The sequence below is a fragment of the Pempheris klunzingeri genome, chromosome 14 (genome assembly GCF_042242105.1).
Source record: "Pempheris klunzingeri isolate RE-2024b chromosome 14, fPemKlu1.hap1, whole genome shotgun sequence".
Classification (NCBI taxonomy): Eukaryota; Metazoa; Chordata; class Actinopteri; order Acropomatiformes; family Pempheridae; genus Pempheris; species Pempheris klunzingeri.
In genome coordinates, this window is record NC_092025.1 from 21910691 (window position 1) to 21929158 (window position 18468).

At 41.8% G+C, this 18468-nt stretch overlaps 1 protein-coding gene across 1 annotated transcript in view; it reads right to left on the reverse strand.

The window, feature by feature from the left end:
• Nucleotides 1-18468, reverse strand: part of zbtb16a (zinc finger and BTB domain containing 16a) — a 133649-nt gene that overhangs the window by 71036 nt on the left and 44145 nt on the right. The window contains exon 3 of the mRNA XM_070843473.1: nucleotides 10398-10495. Coding sequence (XP_070699574.1) covers nucleotides 10398-10495 — 98 coding nt within the window. The remainder of the gene's footprint in view (nucleotides 1-10397; nucleotides 10496-18468) is intronic.

Consider the following 18468-nt stretch of genomic DNA (forward strand, 5'->3'; position numbering starts at 1 on the left):
GGGGGATATTTGTAATGCATTCAGAAACCCTTTAACGACAGACAGGCACACACACACACACACACACACACACACAGACGGCACACACACCTGCACATGCATGTTAGCCTACTTTGGCACATTAAGCAAGAAGTGAGATTAGATTGTGTAACTTCAAAGATCTGTGTGAATATCTGCAAATAATAATTACAATCGAAGGGAAACATAAAAAACAAGATAAAAATTCAAACAGGGCTTACATCAACATGTGCTGTCCAGATACACATTGCAGCACCTCCTCCAAATGTGGCAGATACCACTAATTACTATACAGAACTGCACAACTGGACCTTGCCAGTACCACACATGTACACCCTCTTTTTTTTTTTTTTTACATAACTGAAGTTTTCCTTGGTAAACTTTGGTTTCCTTTTTTTAAACACTCAACCACACCTGACTGCATTTCACTACAGATGGGTTTCTATTTTTTTCTGGTAAGTTGGCCTCAGAATTAAGACTTTTTGTGTCCAGATAAGTGCCACTGGGGACTCACAATCAGCTCTGGCCCTCTGTCATCTGGACGCCCCGAGACAGTCTGAAGGACCCTTTGCCTAAAAAAAGACACTCCCAGAATACCTGGAGTCCAGACCGAGCAATTCCACCTGATCCTGCTTTAGCCCCCTTGAGCAATGTTCACTATTCAGCCAGTGAGAGCCACCCAAACACACACACACACACACACACACACACACACACACACACACACACACACACACACACACACACACACACGACCTAATTTAACATCACACTCTGGAGCAAACAAATGTCTGCAGCCTGAGCATCTTCTCCCTCCTTTCAAGTTAATGGTGAGCAGAGTGTGTGTATGTGTGTGTGTGTGTGTGTGTGTGTGTGTGTGTGTGTGTGTGGCTTGCCACATGTTTGTGTGTAAGTGAGAGCGTGTGTGCTTGAATCATGTGAACACATGTGTTTATGAGTGTGTGTGTTCTACAGTATCATTCGAATTTCCAGGAGAGCAAATTAATTGGAAGCCTTTTGTAATAATTGACTTCTACCACACGCACACACACACAAACACACACACACACACACATTCATGTAGCACACAACAGTGAGGACTCACATCTCTCTCTCTCCCTCTCTCTCTCTCTCTCACGCAAACACATACACACACATGCTGCTCGCTGACAACAAAGCTGCTGGGAGGAGGGAGGGATGATGAAGCGAATCCAAAATTCAATCGACTGTGTTCTTGTTTTGAGCAGAAGGCACAAAGTGTACTGTACTGTGAGAGGCCATAAAACTCTCACTCTCCACCAAAAAAAGAGAAAAGCAGCCTTTGGTAGACACACAGACGTTTCAGCAATCACCCTCCATCAAAACACTTTGTCTCGCATACAAAAATAAGACTTGGCATCAGAGCGGAATACCAAATCAGGCCCATTAAGGGAGCACAGGGGCACTCGCTACTTAGCAACCAAAAGGATTTAAAGCTGCAATATCCCTGTAATAAAGGGAATAAGGATCAAGTTCTCGCATTTTTTTCTTCTTGTCTGAAAATAGAGAGGGCTGAAAAGTCAACTTTGAACGCCCTCGTCTAACTTTTTGATTGACAGGCTTTAGGAGTAACCACTACCACAGGAAAAGGACTGCAGTAATTTGATTACAAACTAATCTGCTGGGGCTGCTTGTTTGACAAAAGCTGATTACTTGTGGAATCATTTCATTAGTAGTATTTATGCTGGAGGCAGGACTCATTTTTTCACATCATATAAATAAAAGCTGAGCGTGCACAGATCTTTCTAAATGATGTTACTTACTATAAATAAGAGTGTATGATCATTAGAGTATGATTAAAAGTATATTTGTTAGTGGTTCTTTTTATCTTGAACATTGAAGCAAGTAGATTTGCTAAATACAGCTACGTTAGCTTATATGTACTGACCGTAACATTTTCACCCACTGATTTTCTATTCATTGCAATTTGATAATCTTTACTTCACTTGCATTGGCTCTTGTTGTTTATATCAATTTCATGTTTTTGCATGACTGAATTTCCTTGAAAAAGGGGATGTAATTGTAAATCTAACATGACATATGAGTAAGATTAGTTAATATACCGTAAAAGCGAGCGGTCGCCGCGATGCAGCCGACAACTCTAGACCTGAACAAGGATTCACCATAGCCAAATTGATTTACATCCTTATCTAAATATGGAAGAGCTCACGGTCTGGCTACACTCACATCGTACAGTAGCATCAACAAATGAGTGCATCAGGCCTTTTGAGACGACAGGAGAACGAGATCACCGACAAGAGGACTGACGGCCTTTACTGGTCTTGAATCTACATGGGATTACAAAACAGGAAGAGGCACTGTTCTTCTGGCGTTATCAGATGGTGCACAAAAGATGTCAACATTGAAACGGGTTCATCCTCTGGGGATCCTAAATGGCTCTAAACAGACATAAAAATAACAAAGTCCTGGTATCATTTTGGGGCTAGCTGCTGTTCCGTCAGCTCGTGTAAATGAATGTATTCTGTAAATGGTGTCTTATATCAGTCCATCTGGAAAAACTGAGATGTGTTCAAGTAATCGCCAACACATTCTGTGACAAATGAGTAGACAGATGGATTTACCAACATCTCCATCTTGCTTCACATCCCTCAAAACTCGTAAATGCCATCTAAAACCAAAGTACGATATGAGCTGTACTACTTGACAATAACATGCCACAAAACATGTAATTAGACAGAGAGGCATCCTTTGTCGTGAGTGACACGATTTCTCAGCAGTGCAAGTTACAGTTAATTCCCACACAGCCTCTTCCAGGAAGGCGGCTACAGGTGTCAGGTAGAACCATGCCGAGCAAAATGGCATTCAAGGCAACAGGCCATCTAGTCTGAGTGTGCTTCCAGACACAGAGCTGTCAACCTGGTCAGCCAGAGACTATCACCCAGAGGTTCATGCCTCACATACTGTTCGCTCAGGCTATTTTTATGTTTTATTTCTTTAAAAACACTGCTTTTCCAGGAAGCCCACGGCACAGGTACATTGAGTTCTGGCTAAGGAGCGCAGCTGTTCAGAGTAACACGTTACCAGTGAGGTCACATTTGCTCAGGACAGAGGTCTAACAAGTCCCCCCCCCCCCACTTCTGCTCCCTCTGTCCCCCCTACCTCCTTCCCCTGTCTCTGGTAGGGAAATAAAAATATCAGTCTGACAGCGACGGCTGATGCTACAGTATCATAAGGCGACCCCTGCCTTGTGTCACCTCTCACTTGTCTGTCCCTGACGTGCCCTCCTCTCATGTAATACAACCCAGTTCAGACTTGTCCAGCTGCATAATCCCAGTAGTATTTGGAACAGTAAATCAGCAGGCCAGGGGAAGTATTACAACAAGTGCAGGGGAAGGGGGAGCTTTAAGTTGCACAGGCGTAATGTTATGCTTCTAAAGCATGAGCTACTGCTGTTTATCCGCTCTGTCTGTCACCCTGCGTTAATGTACCCAGGGAAACAGCAGTGATATATATATATATATATATATATGTGTGTGTGTGTGCGTGCATGCATGCAGGACAGAACATCAGCTGTGGTAAAAAATGTACATGCAAACCACTTAACACTTTGGAACATACTTTGATTTTTTTTTTCCTCTAAACTATTTCTTTTTCTACTACTTGCTTTTAATAGCACTTTCCCCCCTGCCACTCCTCCCTCCCTTGAGTCTCCTGTCTCTCTTCTCACTCATGCATATACACACACACAGGCACACACACACACACACACACACACATTTAGGAATTTGTGGCCTGGAAGGCAGTCAAGTTTCATTAATTTCTGGGTTTGGGTACAGTACAGTGTGTTCCTGGACTCACATCTGCGAGCGATCATAAATGCTGGAATGCTGGCAGAACATCCAGACCTGCCGGCACAAATATGTTGTCATCACTGTGAGGGAAGAGCCGGCCCAACGCCAAAACAGCCGACCAGCAGACAGCCAAACAGCCAAACAAACGCCACGGAGATAGAAACGCAGACAAAGAGCAATGGGAAAGCGGCCCTCCCGCCTCGCCGTATTCATATCCAAATTCTTTGCATTTTTCCTCATCTAAATGCTCTGGACGTTTACGTGGGCATGTCACTCCCACACTTATTGGGATCAGATTGGAACAAAGCTTTTAATTTTAGGGAGCCAAGATGAACATCTGGACAGAGACAGCAGGAAAACTAGACTTTTGGCTAATTCTGGCACATTTACAATAATGTTAGTTAATGTGTGCTGTGTTCAGGTCAAATAAACTGTTGACCAAAGATATAAAGAATTAGATTTTATTCAGGTTCACAGATGCTAAGTAGATTTGTTTAAGACTTTTCTCTATGTAGGGCACTTTTCTCTGTATAAAATCCATTTGGTGATTTGGTTATCTGTTATTTTTAAATGTTCTTTCCGTTATACAGCTCTACAGCTGGCTGCTTAATCATGCCATTGCTTCTTTGGCATTCTCTGGTAGTAAGAGAGGTAGAGGACTCTGAATGTGGAAGAGGTAAAATACTGGTTATTGCAGTGTCTTTTCTGACCTTACCATTGGGGTGCTGCTATCATCAAAAATGTTCTATTTCTATGCACAGAGGCTTTAGAAATCTACCTACTCAAGCCTTTCTCCCAAAAAGATCAACCAACAGGGAACATAATGCTATGCTAGGAAATTAGGTGTCATAAAAGAAGAATTCAGGCTGGTCAGAAACACTAAAACTCTAAACTCACTCTAAATACACTGTACTGGCTGACTAATGCACAAACCAAACACAGGAATACCAAACTGATGAAGCCCCTGTGACACACACTGCTGGTATATGACCTGAAATGCCAAGAGCTTATCGTGTAAAGTCACATTTCCATCAGTGATGTAGTGACATTATGGGTTCGTGGGTGAGCTGTGATGGAGCTTGTGAGCATGATGGCTAAAGGCCAGCTGTGTCTGAAACAGTTTACTGACTATAAAGTTCAAGATTTTCTGTTAGTGGTTTTGTAGTCCAAAGCCTCTAGTGAGAATTATTATATCCTAGTAGAGAGATTGCTATTTGCACAGATTGACATCAATGCCAATCCGACATGGACATCATATTTAGCTTGAAGAGTCTGAAGAGCACAGACATGTTTGAACCCTTTTTTCCATTTCACAAAGCACTTCTTAATGTTACTTGAAAGTCTTGAAAGACTTTTACACACTCACTACATAGATTTAACATGTGATATCAGTGAAGTAAGTGAAAGGAGAATAAAGGCAGTCAAAAAAAGGCAGATGGTGCAAACTGCTCTATACTTAAATACTCTTTTTGGTTCCCTCACTGCCAGCTGACACATTAAGGAGAGCATCTCTCCATTCATACATCATCACACTGCGCCCTTGAGCAAGACACTTAGCCTGCTACTGCTGGTTAAATAAAGATGAATCTTTTTTAATGTGCTTCAGGTCTCACACACACACACACACACACACACACACACACACACACACACTCAGTCGGCTAATCCTGGAATACTTCACTATGTATACATACAGTAAACGGAGGATTAAGTCTGTTAAGCTATAAAGGCAGAGAGATGAAAAGTTGGTAGTAACAGAGATGGCGATGCGGGTGTTCAGGGAGAGTCTTATTGGTAATCTTATTATGCCGCATAGGCTCACTCAGAAAACAAACGAGTGAATCATATCAGTCTGGTCTGGTCTTGTTTGATGAGCTTCGACACCCACACAAACACACACACACACACACACAAGAATTGGATGTAAAAGCAAGATTGTTTTTGATACAGCGGAAAAAAATATATATAAAATGTGTTTTTTGGACATTAAACTAAAAGTACACCTGTGTGTCTGTCTGAAGCTCTTAAGCTGAAGGAACTCTAATGTCATGTTTCGGTGCTGAATATTGTTTGAATTTTTTTTTACACTCTTCACGTTCAAGTAGGGTTAATTCTTTACCTTGGAAATTCTTTACCTTGGTTTGAGAAAAACCTTCAGCGGATGAATTTGCTCAGTTGACATCTACTCAACAGAGAAGGAGGTTAAGACCTCAGGAGTGTGAATTAGTTGAGTTAAACATCTTTGTCAGATGTAGAAATATTTTTCTACAAGCCTTTTTTCACTAAAAGAAACCAAACTTCTGAAATTTTAAATGTTTTCAAAACACAAGCAGCAATATAAGAAGTACTACAAAGTTGAAAACTGGAAAAGAAATTCTGATTTAAATCTGAACAGGGAACTGTTACGATTATGAATCTGACATTAAGCTCAAATTATAGACATCTTTTGAGACTTTGTGCTACTGACACATATCTGTCTACTATTACTATTTTTATTTAGGGGTTTCACTGAGGTATAACTGCGTTGGAATCAAATCCAACTCTAGCTGAAACAGAATTTTTTTGGGATTTTTCAGGGCAATTATTTTGCATTAAATTGGTCAAAGCTTGCAAAATACTGGCATTATTGTCCATCAGCAGTGTGTATGATTTAAAGAAAGCAACATCTAGGCCCTCAAAATGCACCCAAAGGGGCTGAGTCACAGCTCTCCACCCTGCTTGAACCCCCATCTGCAGGCTTTGGCTCAGCAAACGCTGTCAAACACTAAACGTCAGGCGGAGATTAAAAAAAAAAAAAAAAAAAACATGGAGAGAGAACGAGACTGAGACAGAACGAGACGAGAGGGAAAAAATAAATAGCTGGCACAAGGTAGACTGTACATACTGTACCCTCAGTGGTGGCAGGCAGCCCAGACTGGCGAGCCGCCAAGTTCTCCGTACAACAAGCACAGAGAGACAGACAGAAAGAGAGACAGACAGACAGACAGACAGACAGACAGAGAGTGAGAGACAGAGTGGAAAGCAGAGGGGAGGGAGGAGGCAGCAGCAGCAGCAGCAGTGTCTGAAACGCTCCACATCCACGACACGCTGCGCATACCAAAAAGCCTCTCCACTCTCTCGCTTCATCTCCCCAATATTCTGTCTTTTCTGAAGCGAGCTGAAGGATGATGGCGGCGGCAGTGGAGGAGGAGGAGGAGGAGGAGGAGGAGGGGAGTAGAGACTGAGGTTGAGGGTTTTGGGACTCGGTGAAGTGTCATCATTACAGAGAGACACGATAAAAATCGAGACGCGGCGTCAGACCGAGAAAAACCTTGAAAGTCAAACGGTGGAGGTGGAGGTGGAGGAGGGGAAAAAAAGACAACAAAAACTATCAAAGAGGCTTTGCCTCACTGCTGTCTCTTCGCTAACCGTCGCTCGTCTCGACAGAAGCGCTTGTCTTGCCTTTTACTCCAGACCAAAGCGGCTATGAATCAACACTGATGTGTGTAACAGTACAGGTTGATGTCGTGCGTCAACACAGCCCCGCTTGGAAAGAAGAAAAAAAGAGAACGAAAGAAAAAAAGTTTGTGCACTTGCTGCCACTGTTTCTAAAAATACACTGCCCACATCTTCTGCTTGGTTGCCTTTCTCAAGGTGGAGTATGTGGTTCTTCCTTCGAGTTTTCAATGTTCTTTTTTTCCATTTGATCTCCTATCAACAGAGTTTCCACCTTATGTCGATGGGTAGAAAATGTGACTTATTATTAACCTGTTGATATCACAGAAGATTTTCAATTCATTTACTTTGTATTGAAAATCTAGTCAGATAATGATTCCCTCAGTGTGGTCTAAACTGTTATGAGCGCCTCTGGAGGATTTATGTTCTGTGCCTTTCATCCAAATCATTTTCACACCTTTTCTCACACTGGTGGTCACACTAGCGCCTTATAGAAAAGCAATCTTGATCTGATCATAAGCCACACACCTGTCTGTGTTGCCCTTCTCCGTCCTTCTCCCTGATCCTCTATGGCCGACTCAATCATCATCATCTTCTCTCAAAATTAGACATAAACAGATTTCATTCAGATGTTTTTGGAGTGTGAGTGCTGCTAACTGTCTGCTATCGGTCACACGATATTAGAGCAGATAAACTGTCTGCAAACACTGTCAAAAACAAAATGTGCAACCATGAATTTCTTTTCTTCCTCCTCATTTCTTCAGACACCCTTCAGTCCATGACATTGTCTGTCACTTTAAACTACTGAGAGGAGTGGTTATGAGCTTTTGTGCTTTTCTATAGTTTTCTGTCACCAATCTTCTAGTAACATATACAAAACCAGAAGAAGAATATAAATCATAACATTGCATGTGCATCTGCATAATTTCATGTAACACAACATGAAGGCACTCATATTATAGTTACTGTAAGTTTTGGACATTTGGTCATTAGAAAGGGTAATAAATAATGGTATTCAACCGGTCAGATACATAATGAGCCTGTACACTGGCACTGGCTTTGAATGGTTAGTGTTACTACTAAAGCTACTAGAACTAATACGAAGACAAAATCCCATAATTGGTTAAAACACCAAGTATAACATTATGTTCGCCGATGGGTTAACGAAGATCCGTGTTTGCAGCCAGAGGTCAGCTCTTTATGGCTAATCCCCACTGGAGCATGCAGAGAGCTGCACACACACACTTCAGCAAAAGGGCAACATGTATCTGAGCACAAGATTACCTCGACTCACCCTCAGATGTCACTTTGGCATAGCTCCTGACTTGAGGAAAACTTTGACGTCGTGCTTAGCTTTGCCATTAACTTGCATAATATGAGGTAGCAAAAGCTCCAAGCTGGCCGTTACGCCTGAGGAAGCTCAGATGGAGCACACACTGGGAAACACAATCTCTGAAACATTCGGCATCCAATATGTTTCGGCGACAGAGAGCCCATCTTTCTGCCGAGGAGGGCAGCATGTATGTGCGGCAGTGACTGTGAAAATGGGGTGTAATTTTAAAATAAACAGTGAATATTTCCTTGGAGCAACTTTTGTTTTTGACACGCTGAGTTGTGTGCTGAGCCAATTCACTGGCACAGCATGAGTTTGTCATTCATCTTTGTCACAACATAGCAGACGTGTCAGTATCCATCTCAGTCATTGTTTAGGTTTTGGTGAGATGCGAACAAACAAACTATCCTGGTAATTATCGTCTTGTGCTTACAGACAGTACTTGGCTAGGGGAGTGGGGGTGTGGGGTAGCATGATTGTTGTTGTTGGTCCTCAACACCGACAACAACAACAATGCCAAACAGACAATTCAGACCACTTACTGTGTCCTGCTGGAAAACATGCTGGGGACAAAACAGAGGGCTCAATTTTTGGGTCACCATCAACACGTGGATTTGGGGTTCTGTGTATGTGTGTGCAGAGGGGGTTTCCTCAGAGGTCCCATGGCTTTTACAGTGTCTCAATAAACCATCTGCACTTAGAGTCGTAGGAGCGAGGAGCTCTTTGCTGCCTATAAAAGAAGGCCCATGCCATTAAAACAGTGCTGTGCTAAGTAGGCACAGAGCACAGGGACTGCTGGGGTGTGTGTGTGTGTGTGTTTGGGGGTGGGTGTAATAGTGTCAGACCGGACCAATCAATGTGTCCTGTGTTCTGACTTGTACTCCCTTTCAGACCTCTAATGTCACAGAGGTGTAGGATGACAGGATGATGATGTGCAGGCACCTCTTTGGTTAAGTTTCCCAGAGCTGCTCAGCTTTACTGGGCTGAAGACTTATTTAATCCACAAATCACTGAAACTGGGTTACGCTCCACATTCACATATTCAAAACTAGTATATTTATAGTGAGATAAAGCGTGTAAGGCAAGTTATCCCTTTGTTGAGCTCCAGGGCTGCAGTAACTTCAAAGTTGACATCTAGTGTAAATACATATATCGTGTAAAGATTTCCAGTGTTGATGTATTATAGAGTGTGCTCATAGTAAATTGATTACTTTGAATCTGTGAATGGTTGTAAACCTCATTTGTGAGGTGTAAGAGTAAAAGCTTAACTCAGCTCTAGAATATAAGAGTTTAAATCTGCAAGAAAGAGAGATTCATCCTCCCTTTTAAGGATGGATCGTGCCAGTGCCATGTTTTGTGCGTTTATCAGGAATCACATATACTTATAGTAAACTAAATCATCAATCATCAAAAAGTTCAGGACAAAAGTAAGGTGCGTTGCAATCAAAAGGTTAAAACATGCAAAAACATTGGAATAGCCCCTTAAGGAGCTCCTCGCTGACCTCTGTTAAAATCTGTGTTAAAAATCCTAACAAAGCTTCAAATTATCACGATTCACACACTTCCCTTCATGGCTTTTCTCCTTCGCAGCAGTGAAACTTTACATATAATGCTAAAATGTAACCGTAATAGCCATAATCAATGCTCTGTTCAGAAATATACCATCAGTGATTCCCTACAACAGGAGACTCAGCAGTGAAAACAGGAGGTACTGCCAGCTCAACAGTGATCATGGTTTGAGGTTAGTTTCATTTCTGTACCTGAATGAGACAGCAAATGCATCCGTAGACGGAGGCTGTCCAGGAAGCTCTTCCCACACAGCTCACAGCCGTAGGTCTTCATTCCACTGTGCATCTTCCTGTTGACAAAGAGCAAAACAAACATTCATTGTCAGGGCTCAGTTAAACAATACAGCTTTGACCAGGCAATGATTAATATTCCTGCATTTTTTTTAACACCTCTCAACTAATGACTTTCAGTACAAAACTGGTTGGGTACATTGTAATTTGAGAGAAAATGTCAGACTCCATCAGTCATAACATCAGCACATAACAATAACCATCAGTGTAGCAAGCCGTTCAACTACCACACACATTCTTCTGCAGGGAGCACCAGACCATGACTTGGTGCTGTAAATCACAAGATGCTATTCAAGCAGGGGCATTATCAACTCCCAACATCTCAAGTGTCGCAGATGGATAAAGAGCAATAAAGTGAAATAGAATGATTTATCTGCACAAACACACGAGACAGCTACTTAGTGTTATGAACCATTTATGGGCCAGTTTTTGACTACTGCTCTCTAAACTATAAGATGATTTGTAGCTTGAAGTAAAATCTGATCTGCAATGAATTGTCTTTTCCCAAATAGACAGTCATTAGGCTGTAACATAGTTTAAGTGCATAAGGTCAGACAGGACTAAGGTTCAATATTTGATTATGTGGTAAAGGCCTTGAAGGTTAGGTAACTAAATAACATCTGACAACAGAAAGTCTAGCCTCACGACTCTCTCTGTTACGAAATCTTCAAAGGCCCCATGGCTCAGTACAAAGCATATTATTCTTGAGAGATATCTGAAAGTGCTCTAAAGCAATTAAGGTGACACGAATTGCCAAACAACTGCCACAGTGGCTTAAACCTCCCGAGAACTTCAAATACCTTGCCTCGAGTGAGGTACACAAAGGCACACACGCTCCCACGATTGTAATGAATGTTTGTCAGGTTGGTGCTGTTTCAAATTTGGCACATTAATCTTCCAAAACTGTTGCTCTTTCACACAGTGAGGCTTCAACAACAAGTGTAATCTTTTTCGATAATGATGCTATGATCATGTTAAATCAAGATGGCGACAAGTGGTAAAAAACACCACTGATAACTCGCTATGCTAATTGGCACGCTTCTAGATTTGAATAATGTTGAACACCTCGGTACAAAACTGAAAAAATATTCCCCAGATTTGCACAGGACAAATCGTGATTCTATACTCAGGTGAGTTTATGCCTCTGGCAGACAAAGCCAGACATTCTTGGGGAAACAATGCCCTTGATAAGAGATCTGCTCAGCTTGGGCGAGATGACAGCCATCCATCTTAGCATCTCTCAACAAAGCCGCAGAGGAGGACGTGGTGCCACTCTCCCAAAACATGACTGATTGATGTCAGATGTCGAATGCAAATTGATTTACAGCTCTCTTTTGTGCCTCGAGAGGGATAGGTAGGGAGAGACATAGCGGGGATGAGAGCGAGACAGACAGAGCGAGATTATAGCATGTCTTATGGTAGTGGCTGCAGGAGTTATTAAGCAATAAAGTCTAGTATGACTTCAGTGACAATTAATTGCTGCTAAACATCCTTGAAACCTGACAGGAAGGACGGAAAAAAATGTGAGATGTTAAAATAAAAAGCAGGGGAGTTGAAAAAGTCATGACCATTGGAGTGGTTAGAATTTGTGGTGCGGTAGACCCTGGAAACTAAAGGCTGAATGACAGCCCTTTGGCAAGCAGTGAGTAATTAATGCCCTATAAATGCCAAATGGCCCCAAAAGAGAAAGAGGGACACTTAAAAACCAAAAAAGGCAAAGAAAGTGACAGAGATGAATGACAAGACTGAGAAAAGAAACAATAGTCTTACACCGTTAGATATTAATTTATGACTGTACACTCAATCCAAGACTTCTACCATAATGCCATGTACTTAAATGAACTTTAATTCCACTTCCTGCTTTTCCCAGAATGCAATTCTGTAACCAGCAGAGACATCTGAATGTGTTGCTTCAATCAAAAGCAGGCACACGGCCATTACAATACAGTATCAAAATGCGACCAGGCTGCTGTTGGTTGGACAAATGAATAGCCGCTGGAGTTCTTCCCCCATGACTGATGAAAAATAGCAGCATTTGCCTAAAGCAAAGCTAAAGGAGGATGAAAAAATATCGTACTGCAAAGTTGTCTTTGACAAGTTATCCACATGAACGATGCAAATTCACCAACAAACAAGAAAAGGGACAAAGGAATGGAACAGGGTTTTTCTGTTTAAATTCCTTTAAAAAAGGACCATAGGTGATGCACTCACACACTTTCACTCAGATAAGGGGAAAACACGCAAGCGGTAAACCACAACACGACACACACAGAGCACAAAGCCTTTCAAAGGCCTTTTGTGTCCCTCCTCAATCTGACCATTGTGCCCCCCAGACAGAGCACTGATAAGGTATGGATGGACTTATTAAGGCCACTAGAAGTGGAAGCAATGCCATGTATTTTCACCGTAAATGTAGTGTTGATGAGCAAAGTGAGGTGTGTACGTCCTTAGCTGAGAGTGTGTTAAATTCAACTGCAATAGCTAGCACTACCCACTGAAACAGCACATTACTTGATGTTCAACAGAATGGTAACAGCATCTATTCCAATAATTCAGTCTGTTAAAGGAAAGGTTGAGGACTTTTAGAAGCTGTCCTATTGAAACAGCATTCACACCTTTCCGTTTGGCATTTAACAATATTTAGTCAGCAGAGTAAGAAGCTTCTTTTCTCAAGTAAGTACTTTTTATGAAAACAAATAGGAGAATACAAATTAGGATAATGTTAGCTGCAGTAGCTACTGTACAAACTGTATTGCAGTGACATAAAGCTGTTTGAGGAGGGGAAACAACCAGGCAAAGCCAAAATGGCCTGTCCCTGCACTGCCTTTTAACCTGCTTGCTTGGTTTCCACATGCATTCCAGACTTGTGATGATCCAGACTCATGATGACTAATGCATCAAAACCAGGTTAAGTCCAATTCTGGCTGGTAACAATGGCTAAAAGCTAGCCTGAGTGCAGCTAACAGGGCTGATTCTCAACCCAAATCAGCCAAAGTCTACACCCACTGGCCAAATTTAGCAACTGTGTGCCTGTGTGGGTCACATTTGAGCCAGATCACATTTGATCCTCTGGGGCCAGAACACAGCTGAGTGTGCTAACTTTAAGTTTCAATCGGCCTGACTTGACTTACTAACTGGTTTTTCGTGTGAGGAACTCTGTCTGCTGTCTCAGATTTCTACCCCACTATAAATAAAGACACGATCAGACATGTTGCTCTATTTTTGAAGCAATGTGACTATCAGGTATGTTTAACCTGTACTGTGGACAACCATGAGGGTCACACAAGGTAGGAAACCAAAGTCACCTTGTGGAGATGAGTGTTTTAGAACGTGATTCGCTGGTTTGATGACCAGAGGAAGTAGGCGACCCAACCATTTATGAAACACACTCAGCATTTGAGGTGTATTTTATACACTCTGAAATGCTTTGTGTATTTATACAGATCTAATAACATACTGTAGTTCAGCTTCAACAAGGTTTAATGATATGTAAAAGGATACTACAGTATTTTGTCCCAGCTCATTGATTTAACTTGGATAGACCTCTCTCCACACACACACACACTCTCTCTCTCTCAAATCCCATTGTAACTGTCTGCTTTCATGTTGTACTTCTGAAATAGATGATGAGAGGTGTGTGTGCGTGTGCATACGTGTGTGTGTGTGTGTGTGTGTGTGTGTGTGTGTGTGTGTGTGTGGTAGGTGGGAGCTCGGGGAGGGAGAGACGGAGGGAGGGTGATTTGAAACAGACTGACTGTAGCCATTAAGGAAGTTCACATAAAACTCTCTCAGGCCATTTACTCAGTTAATAATCGACTTTGTCCAACAGTCACTTTTGACAACGGCAATAAATTCTAAATTTATGTCAACAAAACATATGCTGATCACCTCGTGCCGTGTGCTTCCTCATAAAAACCTGCCCAACCAAAGGGTGTGTGAATGCGAGTGTGTGTGTTTGAAATGTGAGCCGATTACAGGCCTGGGTTATTGAGCCGTAACAGCTTGCCTCGTGTAATTCAGAACTTTTTTTTATTTTCCAATTTTGCCGCTGGACTTGGCTGGCCATATATCATAACTAGCACAGCATTTGGTGAAATAAAGACCCGAGCCACCCACCTACCCCTCTACTTGTAATATGACACCGTTAAAATAAGGTGATCTGCTGATACTACACACTGAAACAAATAAAATAACCGAAAGACCTCCATCGTCCTTTGCTGGCTTTGAGTCATCCAGATTTCATATGATTGAACTCTGACAGAGGCAGTGGTACTACTGCCAAACCTCATTAAATCAAATGACTCGGCTTGAAAGCTCATGCTGATACCCTCTTCAACTCACATCACCATTTCATAACACAAAACTATTTGATAAAAAAAAAAGGAAAAACCAAGCAGAGCCATGCTTGATGACTTGCACTTATCTCTCATTGCTCACCTAAAATCTATTTCTCCCACAGCAGCCTTGAGCATTGTTCTCTATCCTCATCTATCCGTTCATCTTTTATTTTTTCCATTTTTTCCTCCATCCTCTGTTTGTGAAGGGAGCTATAAAACAACCTGAAATGATGTTCGTAAATAAAAGCTTTGCAGAGAGAGGAAGGAGGGGGGACGGAGAGAAGAAAACACTAAAAGATAAAGGGAGGCAATTGATAAGAGGTGGTAAATTGAAGAAAGGCTGTGTGTGTGTGTGTGTGTGTGTGTGTGTGTGACTGTTTGTTCATTAGTTCTGTTGGTCAGAAGAAAAAGAACTGATAATTGGGGAAAAAAGGAGGGCGACTGGATGGAGCTTGGATTTTAGTAGCAGAGGGATGGTGGGCATCTTGTGGACATCTCAGGCATTTGGTTCTGATAAAAAGGTGTCAAGGAAATTGACTTGAAAGAAATTGGTTCAGATTTTGTTTGTTGGCCTTCATATTTATTGGTGGCATTGTAAACCATGCTGAGTGTGTGTTAGCTGTAAGCTATCATTAAAGATGTAGTAACATGATATTACTGCTGATTTTATGCATTTATTGTGACAGTCAGATTGTAGTTTTCATTTAACCACAATGCTGAGCTGACTTGGCTATGCTACTATAGCTGCAAACATTGTGGTTGTCCATGAACACCAAGTTCAAATTCATACCACAGACCTGATCATTAACGACCTGTAATAGTATTAATAATGTGCATATTAATGCCATGTATGTTATAAAGCGAAAGTGAAGCTAGCATAAGCACAAAGACAAGCGCTGGCAACGGGCACCCGGCATAACTGCAATAATAATAGAGCATGTAACATGACGTTAATAGCAAAGACAGGTCAATAAGCATTGCTCTACAAACAGAGGTCAATAAAAAGACTTGAGGTTTAAAAATGATCCATGGTATAAGTGGATAATGCACTCTGGAAGTAAGAGCCCAACCAGTGGTACATCCATTTGGGGATAAAAGCACAGGGTTGGGAAAGGACCATCGCCGCACACACAACTCGCTGTCATGGCGAACAAAGGCAAAATGATGCACGAGGCGATTCGGTGACACTTTGGTGGCTGATCCTAATGTGGCCATAAGTGGCGCAGTGTGCCACTGCCACCTCTTACTTTGGTTCTGACAGAGAGAGAGAGAGAGAGAGAGACGGAGAGGAGGAACAAGGGACTTTTTTCAGCATGAATCTCCAGTCCATTAGGGGGCTGACCATGTTGCACAGACAAACATGGTGGGAGGAATAAGAGGGTGAGAGGGGAACAGTGGTGGCGGTGCTCAATGAAACAAAAGAATCATCAGGATAAAACAAAAGGAAGGATCCTGTCCAGATGTAACTAAACAACAGCCCGTGTTTAGAGGTAAAAAAAAAACAATGATGAGAAAAATCATGGCATCTGATCTATTTGTTAAAGTCATCCAAAGCATCTAAGGCACCATGTGTGGTTCTTTTAAACATTTACATGGGTTCATTTTGTGGCAGTCAGGAGAAGCAGGTGAAAAAAAACCTCCCTTTCTGTCATTTTATCCCTGCTTTTAAGCCTCCCCAATTCCATTGCCCTCCTACCCCCACTCCACACCTCTGTCTTTGCTCAATCAAAATGTATCAGGCAGGCTGGCGTAACACCGGTCGGCGTGGGCTGTTTATCCTGAGTCCTCCTGCACATATCAATGACTTGGCCCCCGTTGTCCCCCGCCGGGGAGACGTTCATATAAATTCAAGCCACACACGCGAACGCTGAGGCACTCGTGTTGAGCATAGATGAGTAGCAGGGCAAGAGGAAAAGAGGCAGACAGAAGGATGGGGAGGGGGAGTGCCACTGCCTTTCATCCTCACTGTGTTATTTATAATATCACAGACACTACCACCCCCAAATTTGCCCTGAGGGCGTCTCGAGAGAAAAAAAAAAGCTATATTACATTGTCGGGGTAAAAACAATAACAAAATTAACAGTAAACATGTGTCCTTGCTTGAGCGACACAGTCTTGGTGTCGGCCAATCAGGAACATATGTGTCACTTGTAATTGTGATGCAAACCTTTGGTGATGCTGAGACACATCATTTCTCTCAACTTTTGTCAAAATCTTATCAGTGTAATTTTGATAATGAGTGCAATTTTGACAGCAGGCTGTAAGTGGTTGGATTAATGATATACACAAGTTTCATTAAAATCCAATCAGTCACGTCTGAGCTAGTGCCCACAAGGTGCTCTAACCTGCAGTACTACTTAAGATATTGCACAAACTAATGGCGTTACATGTAGCTTAAAGGTGAGGCATGCAGCATTTTGTGTCTCTACAGAGCACATTCGCAATAAATCCTTTTGCTTCCAGTTGGCACCATGTGCTCCGACTCCTTGCTACTTGTTCTGAAGAATAAGAGGATGATGGATATGGTTGAATAGAGCCAAAATGCATTCTGAACAGAGTAAGCTACTGTCAAGCTGAAACAATGCAGTTAAAATGCCGTGCACTGAGTAAAGTTTGCTATTGTTTAATATAACCATGTTGTAATGAGATTCCTTTTAAACCTGAGAATTAAGAATTTAAAATGCCATCATGTTCTCAAGGCCTCTAAGTCTCTTTCAGACATGGAAGTTAAAAATTGTCGGCTTCATTTATCAATTATGGCCTTTTGTCGTCGAGACACAAGTGTCTGTTACATAAATGTTCATTATGGCTTTATTCAGACATGACGGGACCAAGAAAGCCACAAAGCTTGCACAACATCTGAGCATCTGGTGTGCGAGATGAAGTGGCAGCGCTAGAGAAAAGCGATGAATGTAATGATATGAAGGAAGAAAAGTGTTGTCAGTAGGCATCGGTTAAGGATTCTAAGAACTTGTTTTGCTGGTGAAGCCTTAATTAATGACTAGCGTGAATGCTCGTGCTGCCTCTCACAGTGAATCCCCTGATGCATTTTGTCATCAATTTCATCATTTATTAGTTAAGAAATTCTGCTGCCTTTTTTCCTGAAAGGCCTGACAGAGCTGACAAGAGAACATGACAAGACATTAAGCTCATTTATTTATGAGCAACAGTGAGTATTTCATAGTTTACTAAACTGATTTTCTTTCTGCCAAAGAAATGGTAACTGAATGATAAACCTTGAGTTTGGAACACTTTATCACCGATATGTGCTGCTAAGATCAATAATTAACCTTTAGAAAGCCAGAAGCTGTGTTCCTTCTCAGCTGTGATTATGATAAGTGTGCTTAAAGTCTTAATATCAATGCAATTATGAAAGCAGCAACCGTTTTTGTGTCACAGTGTTGAAACAAAGTCGCAAACAAAATTTACATTTGTGTTAATTATAACCACGCAAGCATGATGGCTGCCTAAGCACATGTGGTTACAAGAGCCTGGGTTCTCAGGTAATAGAAGGGGAATAATCCGAGGAACTTCTAATTGTGCTTCCTGGGCAATAAGACACTATTTCAAGCTAATCCCAGTTAGATACCCAGATTCCCCCAAAGCTTAGAAGGTAGGATTCACTCTCTAATACC